The sequence below is a fragment of the Pan paniscus genome, chromosome 3 (genome assembly GCF_029289425.2).
Source record: "Pan paniscus chromosome 3, NHGRI_mPanPan1-v2.0_pri, whole genome shotgun sequence".
NCBI classification, from domain to species: Eukaryota; Metazoa; Chordata; class Mammalia; order Primates; family Hominidae; genus Pan; species Pan paniscus.
The window spans coordinates 119956271-119976689 of NC_073252.2; the positions used below are offsets into that span (position 1 = coordinate 119956271).

General features: G+C 35.0%; 1 protein-coding gene across 8 annotated transcripts in view; it reads left to right on the plus strand.

Moving 5' to 3' along the window:
* Nucleotides 1-20419, plus strand: part of BLTP1 (bridge-like lipid transfer protein family member 1) — a 212504-nt gene that overhangs the window by 14039 nt on the left and 178046 nt on the right. For all 8 annotated transcript variants that reach the window (XM_008969477.4, XM_024928495.4, XM_003816409.5 and 5 more), the window contains exons 3-7: nt 4543-4672; nt 6962-7078; nt 8500-8578; nt 9767-9831; nt 19972-20158. In XM_008969477.4, the coding sequence (XP_008967725.3) occupies nt 4576-4672; nt 6962-7078; nt 8500-8578; nt 9767-9831; nt 19972-20158 (545 nt within the window). In that variant the 5' untranslated portion in view covers nt 4543-4575. The remainder of the gene's footprint in view (nt 1-4542; nt 4673-6961; nt 7079-8499; nt 8579-9766; nt 9832-19971; nt 20159-20419) is intronic.

A 20419-nucleotide genomic window follows, 5' to 3' on the forward strand; every position in this document is an offset into this window, starting at 1 on the left:
GATCCCATTTGTCAACTTTGGCTTTTGTTGCCATTGCTTTTGGTATTTTAGACATGAAATCCTTGCCCGTGCCTGTGTCCTGAATGGTATTGCCTAGGTTTTCTTCTAGGGTTTTTATGGTTTTAGGTCTAACGTTTAAGTCTTTAATCCATCTTGAATTAATTTTTGTATAAGGTGTAAGGAAGGGATCCAATTTCAGCTTTCTACATATGGCTAGCCAGTTTTCCCAGCACCATTTATTAAATAGGCAGTCCTTTCCCCATTTCTTGATTTTGTCAGGTTTGTCAAAGTTCAAATAGTTGTAGATATGCGGCACTATTTCTGAGGGCTCTGTTCTGTTCCATTGGTCTATATCTCTGTTTTGGTAGCAGTGCCATGCTGTTTTGGTTACTGTAGCCTTGTAGTATGGTTTGAAGTCAGGTACCATGATGCCTCCAGCTTTGTTCTTTTGAGTTAGGATTGGCTTGGCAATGCAGGCTCTTTTTTGGTTCCATATGAACTTTCAAGTAGTTTTTTCCAATTCTGTGAAGAAAGTCATTGGTAGCTTGATAGGGATGGCATTGAATCTGTAAATTACCTTGGGCAGTGTGGCCATTTTCACGATACTGATTCTTCCTACCCATGAGCATGGAATGTTCTTCCATTTGTTTGTATCCTCTTTTATTTCCTTGAGCAGTGGTTTGTAGTTCTCCTTGAAGAGGTCCTTCACATCCCTTGTAAGTTGGATTCCTAAGTATTTTATTCTCTTTGAAGCAATTGTGAATGGGAGTTCACTCATGATTTGGCTCTCTATCATTCATTTTTATGTTTAGTCTGTCCCAGGTTTTTCCAGTGGGAGCCTCTTTAAGCTGGCTTCTGTGTCCTTTTGACATGTTCATATCATTCTTTGAGTACTTCTTTCCTTTCTGGAAAACAAGGCTTATCTTTACTTTCTGTCCCTTAGTTGTGGAATCAGCCACTTTTGCAAGGGGCCCTCTTTCCTCTTAGTAGAAAATAGCTTTTAGAAGGAAAGTTTTCTGCTCCTTTTTATTGAGGTGTTGTTGCCCTCAGGACCTGTTAGTGAACATATGCATGCACATATACGGTACATAAATACATTTACAGCTATATTTATTTCTATATCCATTTATATTGAAAACCATAGCTCCAGTTCTTATCTACCATTTTAGGTTTCATTCTAATTTTCTTCCTTTATATATCTCAAACAGTGAGACATTGTAATAATGGCTCCCATTATCCTTAATATGTTTATTTACTTCATTTCCCAGGTGTGTCCTCCTTATCCTATTTCTGCCGCAACATACTTTTCAGCTTGTTCTCCTGCATGGAAACCCTACTTAGCTCTTTTGGGTCTGGGACCTTTCTCTTGGGCTCTGACACCCTATGCCAGGCAGCCTTCCTGAGTAGATGCTCTTTTCTCTCTGCTCAGGCTCTCATTCCTCTCAGTCTCTGAAACCTTAAGCTGGGTGCTTCTCCTGTGCCGCCTCCTGCCCTTACTGGCCATGGATGTTCTTCTCCTTCCACTCAGGCTCCAGCATCCTGTGCCTACCTTCTCCCCTACAAGTGTATGCTCCTCATCTCACTCTGGTTTTGACACCCTTAGGTGCTGCCACTACTCCACAAGCCTGTCCGTCATGCCATTGGATACTTAATTTATTCGTATCAGGCTCTGACATCCAGCTCTAGGCCGCTGAGACTTCTGTTTCTCTCTTCCCCATGTGCAGACGCATGCTTTACTCTGCTTCACCTTGCAACTCTTAGATTGAACTGTTCAGGAAGGGTAGAGGAAGAGGAAACAACCAGTTTGTATTTTGTTCCACCGTTTGCTCCATGAAGATTTTGCAATAGATTACCATAAGTCTCCAGTCTCTCACTATTAAGGAATTGGCGATATACTACTTCATGTGGCTGAGCATACAACAACATTTTTGTTTGGATTCTGTGTCTAGTGTTGCCTTACTTTCTTTATACCAGAATATCTACTTCTTACTTTAGGGGCTTTTTAAATCTTAGCCTTTATTTCTGTACTTGCTTAAAATATGTTCTTTTAAATATTGAGCCTTTATCTGTTGATTTCTCTTAAAGGCTTTGCATTAATCTAATATTTGGGAAATATTGATTGAAACTTGTTTGATACTGTAGGGTTTCTGTCTTTACAGCCTAAACAACCTCTTCCCACATTCTTTTTGACTATGGTTTATTACAGTGGTAGGTCGTGATTATTTTAGATGAGGTATTTTTGGTGGATAGATCCTTTCCCCTTGAATTTGATTAGAAACAGATTTCCTTTTTATGTGGAGACTTGAATGCTGGGACACATCTCTCATGAAACTTCCAGAGTCTTTTCCTCCTTAGTGATGTGCTGGCTAGCAATCTGTAGAATGGTAAAAATAAGTATGAAATCGATACATATGTTATTTTATGATATGTAAACCATTATGTAATATGTGAATATTTGGTTTTAGATTTTTTAAGATAGTTTTTTTCAAAGTATTTGCTTCCTTTTTAAAGTTAAAAAAAAACTTAAGAGGGAAGAAAGAGAAAGCTCATGTTATAAAGTTAGCCCTCAAATTTTAAGGTGCTGACAGGGATTTTTCAAAGCTTTGAAAAATACGAGAACATTTTTTACTCAGTTTCTACACTGTAGGAAAAAAAAGGATTATTGTAAACTGAAAACATTTTCTTAATCTTCTCTAGCTCCTGCGTTTAGGTTTTCATATCACTGTTAATAATAAACCTTCTGTTATTGAGCTCTGTATTATTTTCTTAAGAGATGTTTAATTTGCCTCTGTAAATTATAAGATTTCAACAGTGTAGAAATATGAAAGATAATGTGTTGTAGATTGTGTCTGGCAATGTTATCTCATTCAATTTTTATTTATTTGTTTATTTTAGAAGGGGTCTCCCTCTCTCAACTGGGCTGGAGTGCAGTAGCATGATCATAGCTCACCGTAACCTTGAACTCCTAGGCTCAAGCAATCCTCCTGCCCCCATGCCCTGAGTAGCTAGGACTACAGGTGCACACCACCATGCCTGGCTAGTTTTTTATTTTTATTTTTTTGGCAGAGATGGGGTCTCACTGTGTTGCCCAGGCTGGATTCCAACTTCTGGCCTCAAGAGTTCTTCCTACCTTTGCCTCCCAAAGCACTGGGATTATAGGTTCTTGGCCTCATCCAATTTTTAAACTTGTTTTGTGATGTCCAAAGATAAGAGTTGTGGTGAATAAACAGAAAACAGGTTTAGAAAGTTAAGTCAGATGTACCAAATTTCAATTAGAAAGTTATCTTTCCGTATTCTTTACTGCAGAAAAAATTTGCTGTTTTTGTAGTTATCTGTAAAAATCTCCTCTGCTGTTTAGTCTTAAAGTAGTATTAACTGTGTAGGTCTCTTTGTGATTAAGTCTAGCTTTTTTTTTGCTCTTTCTGGTTTATTACGAGATAGTTTTGTTATCGGTAGGTTGGGTTAGTCATATGTTACTACGGTATTATGAAGGAATATTTTCTTGTTTCTTGGATCATAAAATATGAACTTTGTTCCTTTTTTCTTATTGTTGGTACATCTCAATATTCATATTCATCCTACTGTGTGTGCGTATATACATATACACACATATCTATATACATACATATGTATATGCACACATATGTGTATGCATACAAATATTTGTCAGAAGTTGGGTCACAGTTCTACAGTAAATTTTTCTTTATCCTAAGTATCTGATAGCAGGAAGTCTCTTTACTGTTCAGACTACCTAGAGTGAATCTGAACTAGGAAGATTGTTTCCCCATGGAATAATGGAGAATACATAGAGGTGATGGAGGGTAAGAGGGATTTATCTAGCTTAATATACAAATATGATAATATTAAGTGGTGGCTTTGGGACAAGTCTGGATGAATTTGTTTAATGTAGATGGCTAGTATTTCTGATTGTTGAGATGTTTTTGATTAAAGAATAATCACGCTGGGCGCGGTGGCTCACGCATGTAATCCCAGCACTTTGGGAGGTCGAGGCAGGCGGATCACCTGATGTCAGGAGTTCAAGACCAGCCTGGCCAACATGGAGAAACGCCGTCTCTACTAAAAATACAAAATTAGCCAGGTGTGGTGACGCATGCCTGTAATCCCAGCTACGAGGTAGGCTGAGGCAGGAGAATCGCTTGAAACTGGGAGGTGGAGGTTGCCTGAGCCGAGATCATGCCATTGCACTCCAGCCTGGGCAACAACAGCAAAACTCCTTCTCAAAAAAAAAAAAAAAAAGAATAATCACATTCCTGTTATTTTGAGCCAGAGTATAGTAATTGAACCTTAGTTAGTGCTTACATTTAGAATGGTGAAATCAGGACATTACAAGTATGATCCATTCTCTTACATTTTAGTAGAAATGTGGGCATTTTTGTTGTATTTTTGCATTCTCATCATTGAAGGAAACAGAAAGGTGATTTAATCAACTTCGTTTATTAAATTCACCTTTTTTTCCCTTAATGATTTCTGTTGCAATTTTATAAATCTCTGATTCTAAATTTAACCTTTGAAATCTTTTAGGCCTTTAGATGTTGTTCTGGAAAAACTTTAGTAATGGATCAAAGGAAGAATGAGAGTATTGTCCCTAGTATAACTCAATTAGAAGATTTTCTTACAGAACACAATTCCAATGTTGTTTGGCTCCTTGTTGGTAAGTGGAATATTTTTCTTCTATTTTATTGTGTTTTAAGTATGGATTAACAGCTGCCAGATTTTAAACAGTGGTTGACTGAAGTTGGAACACTAACACTACCATTTATTTATTTTTAGGAAGGAAGATTGTTATTTATATTTCTTGAACATTTGTTCTGGAAACTGCTCTGAAATGCTCTACTTTTTCTTAGGCTGCATTCTCATCTGACTTAGGGGAAGTGGAAAGAGAAGAAGAACATTGCACTTAGCTTATCTTTCTGGTTTCAGGTCACCTCCCCAACTTCTCGACTCAACACACACCCAAACACTTTTGTTTTGTTACAGAAATAATAAATCCTCAAATATAATTTTACTGTAAAAATAATTCTATTTTTATAGTAAAATAGAATTATATGCCTAATCTTTTAATCTCTTTCCTCATTCCTTGTGCACTTGGCAGTGAGATCTGCTATTAATAATTTTTTGGTATAATCTAGAAGTTTTCTAGGTATATAGAAATAGCTTAAACTAAATAGCAGAGGGAGAAAGGAAATATGAGTGAATGAATGAATGAATATGAATGAATGAGAGGGAGAAATACAAAAATAATACAGGGAAGGGAGAAATTATTGTAGGTTGTTTCTGCTCTAGAAGTTTTCATGGGAGAATGGTATTTGACTTTAATTTTGGCATAAGAATTGGAAACAGAGGAAATTAGGAAGGGTAAGAGAGGAAACAAAGGGTAATGATAATATGTTAAGCATCTTCTGTGTGCTAGATGCCAGGTTGTACATATGTTGTCTCACTTAATGCTCAGAGTAGCTTTATGAAGGTAGGTTTTTATTCTTTTCCTTTTAATTCCCTGTTGGGGAATTGAGGCCCATAAAGATTAAGTAATTTATATGGGTTACACAGGTTTTTTTTTTTTTTTTTTTCTGAGGGGATGCTTATGCTTCTTTCATGACACCCAAGGATGTGGGTAGGAATATAAGTAGAGATGAAGTGTCTGTTCCCTTTCCTATCACCTAGAATTTTTCAGACTTTTTCCTGTTATAAACACCTCCTTTCTTTAAGAAAAAAACAACAACAATAACAAGCAGAAAAACATTGAGCAATTGTTTAATCCCTCTGTTTTACTATGAGCGTAGGGGGGCGTGATATAATGAAAAGACTACGATTCCTGGCTTGTTTAATATTGAAAGCATATTTTCTCAGCAAATGCCTGTTGCCATTCTGAAGGACTCATATAACAACCTACTGTTGACACAGTGATTTATAGTAAAAATTTATACAAAATGACTTTAAACTTGAGATATAATGGCATATCATCAAAATAACTTTTCAAAATATTTTTTCTAGAATTTTTTTTTTTAAATGGCAAATCATAGCACTTGCTATGTCAAAGCTATTACCATCAATCTAAGCTGCCCTGGGAATTGTATTTTATGTTGACTCTCAGTGATTGTTTTGCTTTATCCATAATACATAATTGTTTAAAAGTTAAGGACTTAATATGATGTTACTAAAGGGTTATATAGGTTAAGTTGCTTTCTATAACTTTCTCATAATTTAGAAGTAATACTTTTGAAAAGGATAAGTAAGAGCAAATTTATTATCAAAACAATGTTTTCCTGTTTTGCCTTTTGTGTATTCATGAACTAGATTTTTTGAGAATATGAATTTTATAAGTAACCATATACTTTCATTAAAAAAATAAATTTAGAATATCATTTACTGTAGCATATTCAATGACATCATAACTTATTGTCTTACCCATTACAGCAAAATATCTAGTTACAGGTGGCCTATTTGATATGCCTTTATACTAAATTCCGACTTCTTTTACTTAAAGCACAGCTTTAAAAAGCAGAAGGTTTTTCTTTAAAGCAGAGATTTTAAAAATCATTACTTTTCTTCCTTTACAAGTGGCTATAGCTTGTTTCAGGAAATAACTTGGGAATGAACTTGTGTATAGATGAGTTTTTGGCCTAATAAAGGTGAATTTGTTTCAGAATATTCAGAAATATGGCCTTTCTTCTCCCAGGATGTCTTTACATAATGTTTATTAACTAAAACAGTACAAAGCAGTGATAAAGTAAACAGAAATGAAAGCAGGCATACTTGAAACATTGCTCTAATGGATCTGATCGGAATTTATGCTTTTCTGGATAATGAATGAAGAAGAGGAAGAAAGCTGGATAAAGTATAATCAACCTCTGGTTTTAAAATTCCAAGTATTAAATTGTAAGAGGACACATTACTGTGTAGAAGTAAATCCTATTATTTCTGATTTTTTTCCTCCCAACAGCTACCATTTTGTCCTGTGGATGGATTATTTACCTCACATATTATAATTCCCGGAATGTTGGTCTTATTTTAACACTAGTTCTTAACAGATTATACAAGCATGGCTATATCCATATTGGTGAGTTTGAGTTAACACTGAATTTTTTTCTTCCTTATAACCTTGAGATGTTGTCTTACCATTTTTTGTTGCTATAACTGAATGCCTGAGACTAGGTCATTTATAAAGAGAAGCAATTTATGTCTGATAGTTCTGGAGGCTGGGAAGTCCCAAGTTGAGGGGGTGCATCTGGTAAGGACCTTCTTACCAGTGGGGACTCTGCAGAGTCTTGAGGTGGCACAGGGTGTCACATGGTGAGGGGGCTGAGCTTGCTTGCTCAGGTCTCTTTTTCCTCTTGTAAAGCCACTGATGTCCCAACATCATGGCCTCATTTAATCCTGAGTACTTCCCAAATGTCTCACATCTCAAATACTGTAGTCAGATTTCCCACCCTTCTAACACTGTTAAAATGAGAATTAAGTTTCAACGTGAGTTTTAGAGGGAACAAACATTCAAACCATAGCAGATGTATATTATAAATTTATATTTCATGAATGGATAGTAGCATTAGAAATTTACCTTTGTTTCATGATAGTTAAGATAATCTAACTGGAATGTCTCTCACACAGCACTCCATTACTTCATGATAATATCCACTTGGTTATGTCCTTTACCCCATTATTTATTACTTCTTTAAGTGTTTCTGTAGTAACTTTTTGACTTTTTTTTAACTTATAAAAGATGCTCATTAAAAGAGTTTGAAAAACTTGGATATGTATTAAATGTGGAAATAGAAATTTCTTGAGAGTCCACCATTCAAAGAAAGTTTTTAATGTTCAATGTAGTTTTGGTTATTTTTAAAGTAACCCATACTTTAAAAATATGTAAGTTAGAATCATCTTGTATGTTTCATTTTATGGCCTGCTTTATTAATTAAATTTTTGACTACTTAAAAGTAGGAAATTTGCAGGTAGATAGGAGGGTGTATTAGGAAGCTATGTGCTTTGAAAGCCCTAAACCAGTAGGAGAAAGGGATGGGGAGAGATGACTGGAGAGAACCATTCTAACCTGCCTTATAATTGAGTACCTCTTAGTCGACATAAAACTTCTTTCAAACATAAATCGTCTTCCATTAATTTGAGGCAATGGCTGGTTCCTGCAGTCACTCAAGTTTCTAAAGAAAAATGGTGAATTAGTCACTACTTTGGGTTTATTTAATGGCAGTGCATGATTAAGGGAATTATCCATACAAAGCAGTTACTTAAACTAATATCCTCTTCAGGTTATTTAGTAGCTTACTTCATAGTGATGATATGTATGGCACTTTTTGTTTTATTGGGGAAAGAATGATGGAAAATCAGTAAGGCTGTAAGGGTATCAGGAAGAGAGTGAGAAGAGATGCTTATTGAATAAATTTAGTGCTAATGTTATTTTAAACTTTAAGGGCCCTACTATCTGTTAAAACAGTTACATTAACTGCTGTTTTTTCCTTCCTATAACAGGTTCCTTCTCTTTCTCTGTTCTTTCTGGAAAAGTCATGGTTCGTGAAATCTATTACATTACAGAAGACATGTCTATTAGGTAACAAAATTAAAAAATTGAAAAGGACCCATGTTAAACATACTTTAAAAATATTGTTAAAATGTTTTATGGTATTTTATTGAATGTGACTTGCTTCTTCAAATAAAACTAAATCAAATTTTTTTTCCAGTAAATCTTACTTGGTGAATTGATGTTTTAAAATATTTTGTCAGTGGATTAATTTAGCAGAATATAAAAATAGCTGTTTATAGAAATGAATAATCTTTCATTTCTAGATGAAAAAGTGAACCTTTAAATTGCCTGACCATTTTATATCACAGAGTTCATAGTAGTCATTCGTTATATACAGCAAGGTTTAGAGATGTTGGTCTGTCATCCATTAGCTCCTTATTAGAGATGATAAGTTTATAGAATTGTTTAGCATTTGTTAGAAACTCTTAATTTTATTCAAAGAAGGAAACACACATATGAATATAATAAGGATATGATTGAAATGTTCCTTCTTCTGTAAGTCTTGAAAGAAAAGCCTACTCAATTTTTGTGATTTTCTTCAAATTTGTGACTTAGGTAGAATTCAAAAGTTTTGAATTAATTGAGAGGTGCTAGAGTTTGGCAATGCTCACACCTCACTTAAAACTATAGGAGACAACTTCTGTACTAGTCTAAAATTATTTCCAAATCAAAAGTGAAAAAAAGCTCAGAGACTGTAAGTCCATCCTTTTGGGGCATGAGATGATAGGTTATTTATGAGAAATGAAGGAGCATCCTTAAAAGTTTCTCTTTTGTGTGCTAATATCCCTCTTTCTAGATTTGGCTTATTGTTACATAATTTTTTCCCTCTCTCCTGTAGAACTAGGTATCTGTAATTTTTTATTTTAAAAAATATCATTTAAAAAGGAAAACATTTCTGTTAGCGCTTCATTTTCCTGTGACCATTAATAAGAAGAATACGATATTTCAAAACATGTTGTATATGATAAATGTATGCAATTTATGCATCAAGAATCTTTAGCTATGCAAAGTCTCTTCCTTTTTTAACTAGAAGATCATGAAACATACTTTATAATCTTTGTTCACGAAAAGATGTGTGTTTATGTATGCCAATGTTCTTTTGAGGATTTCCTGTATTTCCTTGTTCATTATCAATTGGCTTCCTTTTGGAATAACTAAGAAATGAGTTAAGTAAATTGTTACTTAAATTCTAATTTTGTAATTTCCCTTTCTTAGGATTCAAGATGGTTTCATCATTTTTCGGTGGTGGAAAATGTATAACCCAAAACAGAAGCAACATGGTGAGTTTTCATTTTTTATGTGTTTAAAATGTTCAATCATATAATCAGGATTTTATGAAAACTAATTAAAATTAGATATGACCAGTTAGAAAAGTTTAATTTTTAGGCCGGTCACGGTGGCTTATGTCTGTAATCCCAGCACTTTGGGAGGCCGAGGCAGGTGGATCACCTGAGGTCAGGAATTTGAGACCAGCCTGGCCAGCATGATGAAACCCTGTCTCTACTAAAAATACAAAAAATTAGCTGGGCGTGGTGGTGGGCACCTGTAATCCCAGCTATTCAGGAGGCTGAGGCAGGAGAATTGCTTGAACCCAGGAGGCGGAGGTTGCAGTGAGCCAAGATCGTGCCACTGCACTCCAGCCTGGGCAACAGAGCAATACTCTGTCTCAAAAAAAAAAAGAAAAAGAAAAGTTTAATTTTTAAAAATGAGTGAAGAGAATTATTATTAACTTTTGTAGCATTAGCTGTGATTTAAATGAGAGGTATATACTCTTCAGTAAGGCATCACATTTTACCAAAATTAATAATTTGAATTGTTTGTAAAAATATATATAAAATACAAAATATTCCAAACAAAGGTAAATTTTAAACCAACAAATTAAAAGTACACTACCACTCATATTTTAAAAATAAACTAAGGAAAATGAATCAGCAACATTCACTTTCACTTCATAGTATCTTTCATATAGCAATATTTTTATGAGTAATTTACTTGTTAAACAATTTTTCAGGTAAATTCTTTTGCTTCTACTCCAGTGTAGGTTTTTTCTATTATGACTTCTTAGGATAATTGATAAAAAAAATGATAAAGGCCCAATCCTTCAAAAAACAAATATTTAGAAGATGTAATTTTCCTAATATTTTGCCGTAGTTCTTTGGCCTGTGTTCCCTCCTGTTTCCTCAGATTTATCACATGACTAACAGCTAAAATAATCTCTAAACTGTTATATCAAGCACTTCGTCACCTTTACTTGCTGTAGTTTAAATCTTAGACTCTAGGAAACACACTGGTGTTTTAATATGTATGAAGTATTCTGAGATTTGATAGTAATAAACCCAGTTTTAAACACATTAAACTCTGTCATTCACTAGCGTTAAAGCTTTCCTCAGTCATCATCCTCGATCTCTCCTCAGACCACTAGGGTCAAATATCTAGCAGCCTACTCAGCGTCTCCAATTTTATGTGTAACAGGTTTCTTACACTTGAAATATTCAACCAAACACCTGATCTTCCCACCCAAACCTACCCCACGGTATTTTCCATCTTATCAACAGCAAGTCTATCTTTTCTATTGCTCAGACCAAAAATCTTGACTGCTGTCTTTTGTGTCCCAGAGGTCATCATCAAATCTTGTCAGCTTTCCTTTCATCCTACATCCAGAATCCAACTACTTCTCCCCACACTGGCCCAAGTCGCCATCATCTTCCACCTGTTTTATCACATAGTCTCTTAACTAGTCTCCCTGCTTCTGTGCACTTGTTCCTCAACCTGCTCTTAATACACTGGCCAGATCTTTTAAAAATGTAAGATCATTTTATTCCTCTCTCTTCCCAGATTTTCCCGTGGCTTCCCATCTCACTCAGAACAACACCAAGGTCTTGTAAGTGACCTATAGAGTCCTACAAACTTCCTATAAATAGCTTATAAAATCCTATATTATATCCCTATAAATATTCTATAAAATTCCTTCTACCTCCTGATCATCTTACCTTCCACCCCACTCCAGATAAACTGGCCTGTTAGTGTTGGTGATGAAACTGCAGCAGAGCCACCATGAAATGTTGGCCTCTGGATATTCACAGTATTCATTCCCTTATTTGCTTGGTGGTTCTGGTTAACTATCCTCTATCAATGAAGCTTTTCCTGAGTACTTTTCTAAAGCAGCACCCTCCCCCACAAACTAGCACTCTTTGTTCCACTAACCTTGCTTTTATTTTCTTCAATGCTGTATTTTTCTCATGCATTCCTTGATGCTGTATATATATTTACTTGCTTATTAGTGGAATCTACCTAACTTGAATGAAGCAAACTGTAAAGGGTGGGACTTGTTTTATTCTGTATTGTATACTTGGTGTCTAGAAAAATGCTTAGTACATAGAAGAACTCATTTGTATAAAAGAGTAACAGAGTATCTTTCTCCTAGTCATACTTCTAAGTAAAACAAAACATTGAGAAACATCTTATAGAATGCTTGAAAATCTAACATGTGGAGGCATAATAAATCTAAAATATGATATGTTTCTATTCCCAGATAGACCTATACCAGTAGAAATTAATTCTTATGAGATTCTTCAAGGTTATAAACAACTCAATCAAAATTTACCAGGAAACTCTTTTAAATTATTTGTTTTCAAATTTACATAAGCAATAGTTTACTAATGATACCTGCATACAAATGTCCTGATTATTAGGCATACACTTTAAAGGCCAGTTGGTGAGCTGCAGAAGCAGCAATGAGGGAAATTAAGAGCCTGGACCTGCCCCTGATTGGATCAGCAGTGATGCATAAACAAATGGTGACTGTATAAAAATGAAAACAGGATTACTCTCAAATCCGTCTCTAACTTGCTGGGCATGTACAACAGATTCTCTCCTTTCAATATAACAGCTATGATAAGATATGGCTTCATTAATTGGAGACACCAAGGCATAAAGAGAAAGGTATTAATTTCTGAATGTACGCTGACAACACTGATAAACACTAAATACTGAATACTAAAATATTGTAAGATCCTCAACATTCCTTATCCTGTTTTTCAGCTTTTATTCCATGATTATCTCATTTATTATTTTATTATTTATTTTCACCTCTGCAACCAGAATGCACCCTTCTGCATTAGTGAATAATTTTTCCTATGTTCACTGCCATACCTCTGGTGCCTAAAACAGTGACTAGTATATAGAAGATGTTGAATAAATAATTGTTAAATTATTAAATAAAAATAATAAATAGGTTTAAAAATTTTAAGATTGAACAAAATGCCTAAATCACTCTTTTCCTTCCAAAAATCACCTTAGAAAAGTATTGAACAAATAGCAAGTCTGTAAGCATTTAAAAAGCACCTTTTGAGGCAAGGCATGTTGGCTCATGCCTGTAATCCCAGTGCTTTGGGAGGCTGAGGTGGGAGGATTGCTTGAGCCAGGAGTTTGAGACCAGCTTATACAACATTAGCAAGACCATGTCTCTATAAAAATTTTAAAAAATGAGCTGGGTGTGGTGGTATATGCCAGTAGGCTTAGCTACTTGGCCTGAGGTGGGAACATGCCTCAGGCTGAGTTACAGTAAGCTATGATTACACCACTGCACTCCAGCCTGGGTGGCAGAGGAAGACCTTTTCTCTAAAAAATAAATAAATAAATAAATAAATAAATAAATAAATAGATAAATGCACTGCTTGGTCTCATATTTTAAAAGAGAAACATTTAGCTCAGTTCACATCCCACCTTTATTTGTTCTCTTGTTTCTATTTAGTTCACCTGCATTAATAATATTCCAACCAAAGACCTGTATGATTAAACAGTAAACCAGATCTCCAAGCGTGGGCTGATCTCCATGCTTACATGGTCTGTATTTTCTTCAAGGCTTCTGTCCAGGATCTTTTTTGTTAATATTCCTAGCCTTCTACCATCCTCAGGAGTATTTTATGTGGCAACACTCCTTTCATCCTCCGTACCTGTACCCCAGTATTACACACTTAGATACAAAGAGACAGGTTGCCTAAAAGCACACCCATAGAACAGAAACACAGGGAAAAGGACACATATAGAGAGGCATATATATGCATACAGAAATGGTCATGCACATATAGGTACATTTATGTACAGAGAAACATTTTCAAAGATGAGCACATACATGCACACACACTCACACAGCCACACATGCATGCCCACACAAGTGCGAGTACACTCACTGTATCCCCCTCACAGAGATAAATACACAGAGGCTACATGCAAAGTATCCTCCCTGCCCCCCACATACAGACAGGGGTACCATTCCAGATCAACGGAGGCATATCCCCAGCAGTGAGCATGTCCCCTCACAAACAAGTATCCCTCCAAAAGACAGGCACTTCTTCCAAAGGCATCCATCTCTCATATACACGTGCATGTACACACACACACACACACACACACACACACACACACACACACACACACACACACACACGGCTTCTTTAAAAAAACCTAATATGTTGAGAATGGCTGCATTGGATTCTTCAGGAACTGGACAAAGGAGGTAAATAAATAGTAGAAAGAATATAGGATGTGATCCCTGTAACGTCATTTACTAATTTTGTGACTTAAGGCAAGAATTTTAACCACTCTGAGCCTCATTTTTTTCATCTATAAAATGAGAACACCTCTACTTACCTGTAGGATTGCTGTACAAAATAAATACTAGTTTTTTTCTCTTTGAAGGTCAAATTCTTACTAGTCATGTAAATTATATATTTGTTTTCAAGTTATTCTTTTAAGATAATCTTTCAGAATGTGATATAATGTTCAGAATAATGATAAAGGCAGCTCAGCTCTATTGCACTCTTGCTGTGTTCCAGGTACTGTTCTAGGCACTCTATGCACATAATTTTATTTAATCCTCACAACAACCCTAGTGATTGGAGCCCAAGATTACACAACCAGCAAGAAGTAGATTGGAACCCAGATACTAAACTCTTCACAAAACAAAAGTAAAAGTAAATGCATTTTGTAGAACTGCTTAAGTCTTCTGAACAAACAGCTAATTGAGACTCCTTGTTTTCCAAAGAGAAATTAGAAAAAAGATACGTATTTAATTATGTAATTGGGACACATGCTATTTGTAGTAAAAAAGGCAAGGTGCAGAAGTGCTGCCAAGGCATTACAATTCTGAGAATCAATACAAAGACAAAACAGTCTACTGACCTTTTAAAAACTGCTCAGGGTTTTCTATTTATGTAATTTATTTAACAAACAAGGTTTAGATGTAACCAGTTTTAAATTACACTAATAGATTATAGTAGGCTAAAACCTCTAAGTAATAAAATAACAGAAAGGGACATACTTTACCATCATTCTTTCACTTCTTGGTATAAGAATTTCTTGTGGTTAAGAAGAAAGCATGACTATTTATTCAGATCCATATTCATTTAAACATTATGATATATCATTGCCTGTTAAGAGGCAACTGGTCTTACAGTTTATTTTCCAAAAGACAGTCTTTATCCTAAAAACAAAATAAAGATTTTTGACAGATATAATTGGTCTTTAGCTGACAATCATCTATAAAGCAGATCACTAATTTTATAACCTAGGGAGTATTTACAAACATTCTATGATAAACAAATTAGATGTGTTCTTTTTTTTTTTTAAAGAGCTACACTGGACAACTGACAGATCTAAATGTGCTCCTGGCACAGAATTTGGGCACTTGAACACTCCTCTTTTTTCCTGATAGAGCAATTCAAAAACTTAGTAATAAAAGTCTTGGTCCTACCTACAGACAGACTTTGGTCCATCTCCTTGGAAGGCTGAATGCACACCTGTCTATTCAGGCATATGCCCCAATTAGGCTTCTAATTTTTCCACCAAGAAACATCAACTTCCTTCTGGTTAACTGCCAAGCATATGGATCTGCCCTTAATCAGAGAGAGAAATACTGATTATAAGGTCTTGTTAGTGAACATAATCTGTTTTTATATTATATATAATGATTGTATAAGCTGCTAATCTTGTTAGACTTTTATCAAAAGCTTCATTTGCAGCCTATTCATTCCTCTATCTAGTATAGTCTAAATTCTGTCCCTGAGTAATGGTAGACCGATAATGTACTCAAACCAAATTATTTATTCCTGCATTACTATTTGACATCATGTCTTTACTTTTGAAGGACATTGAGTATGTTGTTAAGAATGTCATCCTCCATACTAGAGAATTTCCTTTAAAAAAGCACAGGGAAGAAAAACTTAATTGACTCTTCACCAATGTTGTGCTCCTCTTGATGAGAATTAAATGTCATATTGTAGGTAAAAGTATGAGCAAATTATTAGTAATTGCAAAAGTAATAATTGATAACATCTACCAACCTCTAACATCACTATAAAATAGAGGTGTGGAATCTTTTTTTCTATTGAAAATCATTGGCACACAAAAAATTTAAAAAAGAACACTTAAGCCAAAAACAATTTAAATATTCTTAAATGTTAAGAAGAATACAGAATATCCAAAAATTATAATATTTCTATTCTAGATTATGGACAATTACAGAGAGCATACAGAGAGACAGCAATATGCTAATATTAAAAGAGTGACAAAAAGAATTCAAGACATTGACAGAAATTATGGGGGAAAGCCAGTCAAGGGAAGGCCAGTATTTAAGCTATTTCTGTTAACCTGAGGTGTATGAATCTGAAGTAGTGACTACATTTTGCTATGTCCTTTCAAAGAAGCTGAGTTTATGGCACTCCCCTGCCCTCCCCTGAGTTTATTGACTGTGCCTGCCAGGTGTTCAGGGTCCTCCATACACAGTTTCCAAATCATCCCCTATTACCCCATTACCTTAAATTTACCACCACCAAATTGAATTTCTAAACACACACATTTTCTAACCTCAGTGCCATTGGTCTAATCAGTTATTCCATCTGAGCTCCCCTCCCCTCCACATCTGTCTGACATAATCCTACTCACTCATCATCATGCAGGCTCCTTGAGGAATAAGGCATTCACAGGAGCCCTCCATCTACCATTCTACTTCCTGACAAATGGGCAGAACTTTATTGTCAAACCATGACCCTGTTGGGACTGTACCAGATGTTCTGTGTCAAAGTTAGAAGTTCTCAGTATTTTTCCTCCATTCACATTCACTGCTCCCTTTTTCCTTTAATTGTAATTGTTTATATGCATCTGCTCCACCAAATCGATTCAAGTAGCACTCATTTCCCTCTTTCTTTTTTTAAATCCCCCTCGCAGCTTAACACAATGATTAATAAAGTGAATGCCAAATAAATACCTGTTAAAGATTTTTATCAAAAACCACCTCTTTCTTGAAAGACACTTGGGTCACTTATTCTTGACTTCATACGTGTATTCTGGTGAGGAGCAATTCATTTTAATGAGATGTAATATTTCATGATCAAATGAAGTAACTACTTTTCTCAAAAAGAAAAAAAGCTGGGTTGGTTGCAGTAGCTCACACTGGTAATCCCAGCACTTTGGAAGGCCTAAGTGGGATGATTGCTTGAGCCCAGAAGTTTGAGACCAACCCGGATAACGTAGTGAAACCCTGTTTCTACAAAAAATACAAAAATTAGCCAGACATGGTGACACATGCCTGGGGTCCCAGCTACTTGGGAGGCTGAGGTGGGAGGATCACTTGAGCCATGGAGATTGAGGCTGCAGTGAGCCATGGTTGCACCACTGCATGCCACACTGGGAGACAGAGCGAGACCCTGTCTCAAAAAAAAAAAAAAAAAAAAAAAAGCTTAAACAATTTAAGATTTACGTTCTGCACTCTAGAAATTCTAGAATCAGAGAATTTCTAAAATCAGAAAATTCTAAAGTGGTCAGTGTCATTAGGCTTATAGCTTTAAACTGTCAGTTGCCTCTGGATACTGCAGGTGTCCATCCTTTCCACAAGCTGCAATCAATATTTATGATAAGAATTTCCAAGGACTTATTTGGGCCCCAGTTGACAAGGCTGTTTTATAATACAAGGAGCACTGGACTAGAATTTAGCAGACCTAGGTTTTTGCTTTGACTCTACAAGTTACAATCACAGGAATTTCTTTCTTAATCAGCAAAATGAGAGGTTTTTAAAGTATTAGTTATTTCCAAGTTGATGAGGGGTTTTGAGAAGATCAATTTTTTCCAAGTTTTGTTCTTTGGAACAAAATTCTACTGTTAATAGCATGGGATATTAGTTCAAATGGACCTTCTTCTCTACTTTCCAACCTCACTGTCCCCCTACAGCTTTATTTATTCACACAAATATCCTAAATACTGAAAATAATTGAGACTAAAAGATCTAGTGTAAGTATCCATAAAGAGGTACATTTTTTTTTCAAAATCATAAACCAGCTATGTAAACAAAAAATTTTGTTTCAGCTCCACTGTAATCTTGTTAACAATATGGCTTATGTTAGCTAAATATTTTTTAAAAAAAGAAAAGTTTAGTCAAAAGAGCAAATCATCTAACAAATAGACTGCAAGATTAATAGAAGCATGACATGTAGGGGAAAATATGCACCTAAAGTAAATCTCTCTAAGGAACAAACTAGATAGACTATATAAATGAAATCAAAGGCAGAAATATTGGGCCTGCTCAAAGTTAAGTGAATGTGTCAAAAGCCAAGACTGAAAAGAACGTGGCTCTTAGGAATAAGTTTAGCCATCTCTGCAGTGTAAGTAAGATACCTTCACTTAAATGCCACCTAAAATTATTTTTTAGATAGTTGATAGCAGTTGCTAAGGAAAAACAGCTTGTAGGGCTGGGTGTGGTGGCTCACTCCTATAATCCCAGCACTTTGGAAGGCTGAGGCGGGCAGATCACCTGAGGTCAGGAGCTCGAGACCAGTCTGGACAACATGGTGAAACCGCTTCTCTACTAAAAATACAAAAATTAGCCAGGCATGATGGCGGGTGCCTGTAATCCCATCTCACTGGGAGGCTGAGGTGGGAGAATTTTTGGAACTTGGGAGGTGCCAGGTTGCAGTGAGCTGAGATTGTTTCATTGCACTCCAGCCTGGGCAACAGAGGGAGACTCCGTCTCAAAAAAAAAACAAAAAACAAAAAACATTCATAGCAGTTGCTAAGAAAAAAAGGTAAAAATGCTGGTTTAACTACTGGTACTATACAGTCACAGTCTAGAGACTCATTAGCATACTGCCTTTCTAAACCACACATGAGAAACTGCAAAATGCCCATTTCATACTCTCTCAGAATATTGTATGACAAAACTTAGCCTTTGTTCAAACTTATCTAATGAACAGCTGCTCTAGCTGTTGGAATACTTTTTCCAGACATGAAATCTGCCCCTAATATTCTGATTTCATTATTTCTACAGATGCCAAATACTAGCCCATTTACGCCAGTCTTCATCAGGGAAGAGTATATCATATAGTATAGAAGAGGGGAAAAGCTATGTGGGGCAAGAGAATGATAGCAAAACGATAGAAGACTAAATACTAGTGAAGTAATAGTGAAATCTAAAGTAATTTTGGCTGGCTCAGACTTGTAAGTTTAAATCTATATTCCTGTAGGAATGAAGTTATAAATTACAGTAGATTACTAGGTGAAAAGAAAGGATTTTTCAACCAAGTGATGATAAAATCAGAGTTTTGTAAACTCCATAGTTTTCTAAAACATCTGTTATAAAGTGGAAAACATTTGAATATCCATAAATGTTTGAATTTGTTCAATAGAGATAAAAATGGATAAAGGTTATAAAAAAGAGGTCTCAGAAAACATGGTAGTTCTTTCATTTGGTAACAAAAGAAAGCATTGATTGTGGTACCTTTCTTCTGTGGCTCTCTTTGGTTGACATGTGATGCATTGTTTTAGATTATTTCCTTAGTAGAAACAAGTGCCTCATCCATCACTTTAAATGGATTCATTAATTACTATTGCTATTTCTACTTAATGTAATTATGTCTTTTATTTGAGAAGATTGAAGTCCACAGTTCATAAAACCTATGTTTCAGTGTTGTGTATGTTTATGGAAATAAGTATTTATGAAAAATTGTAGTTTCTGTGATGCAAAAGTTCAAATACCAATATGATAGTTAAATAAAGCATCATACTTTAAACATTTTACTGCATATGTTTTGGTATAAAATTATGGCTATATTAGGGTAAAGGTGTACTTTTACTCTTTAAGTGGTACTTTACTGTTCTTAGCATAAAAATCTTTAAATTTTTTCAGTATATAACCGGAATCTAGAAATTAAAGTTGTTTTTAGAATGCTAAATTAAAATATAACAGAAACATCAAGTTTTTTCTTTTTTTGGCCAGTGTTTTGTATTTATTTTATTAATATGCTTCTCTGTATCATAGAATTCTATTTTAAAATAAATTGAATTACTTTAGGTGTATAAAAATGTTTGAGTAAAAACTTTGAAGTTCTTAAAAAGTTGACTAAAAATTTTTTTGTAACTGGTGTCTTTAGATCCAAAGGCAGAAACCAGGTTATACATCACAGTCAATGACTTTGAATTTCATGTCTATAATCGTTCGGATCTTTATGGACGCCTTCAAGAGTTGTTTGGTTTGGAGCCAACAATAATTCCACCTAAGAAAGATGATGATAAAACACGGGAAAATGGAAGAACAAGAACCCAATCGAAAATTGAAAGGTTCAGTATCATACTTGAATTTTATTAATCTCTAGCATTTAAACATTTGCCTTTATTAGAATATCATTGAGGCTATGCACCTAAACAGAGCCTAATATTTCTTTGCAAATTAACTGAAACTTTTAGTAACATAAATAATTATATAATTATTTTAGAAATTGAGATAATATAGAATATGTAATCTAAAAAAGTCCCGTTCTATTCCCTTGCACACAAATCCTACTTTTCTCCGTATTAATAACTAATGTTATCAATTTAGTT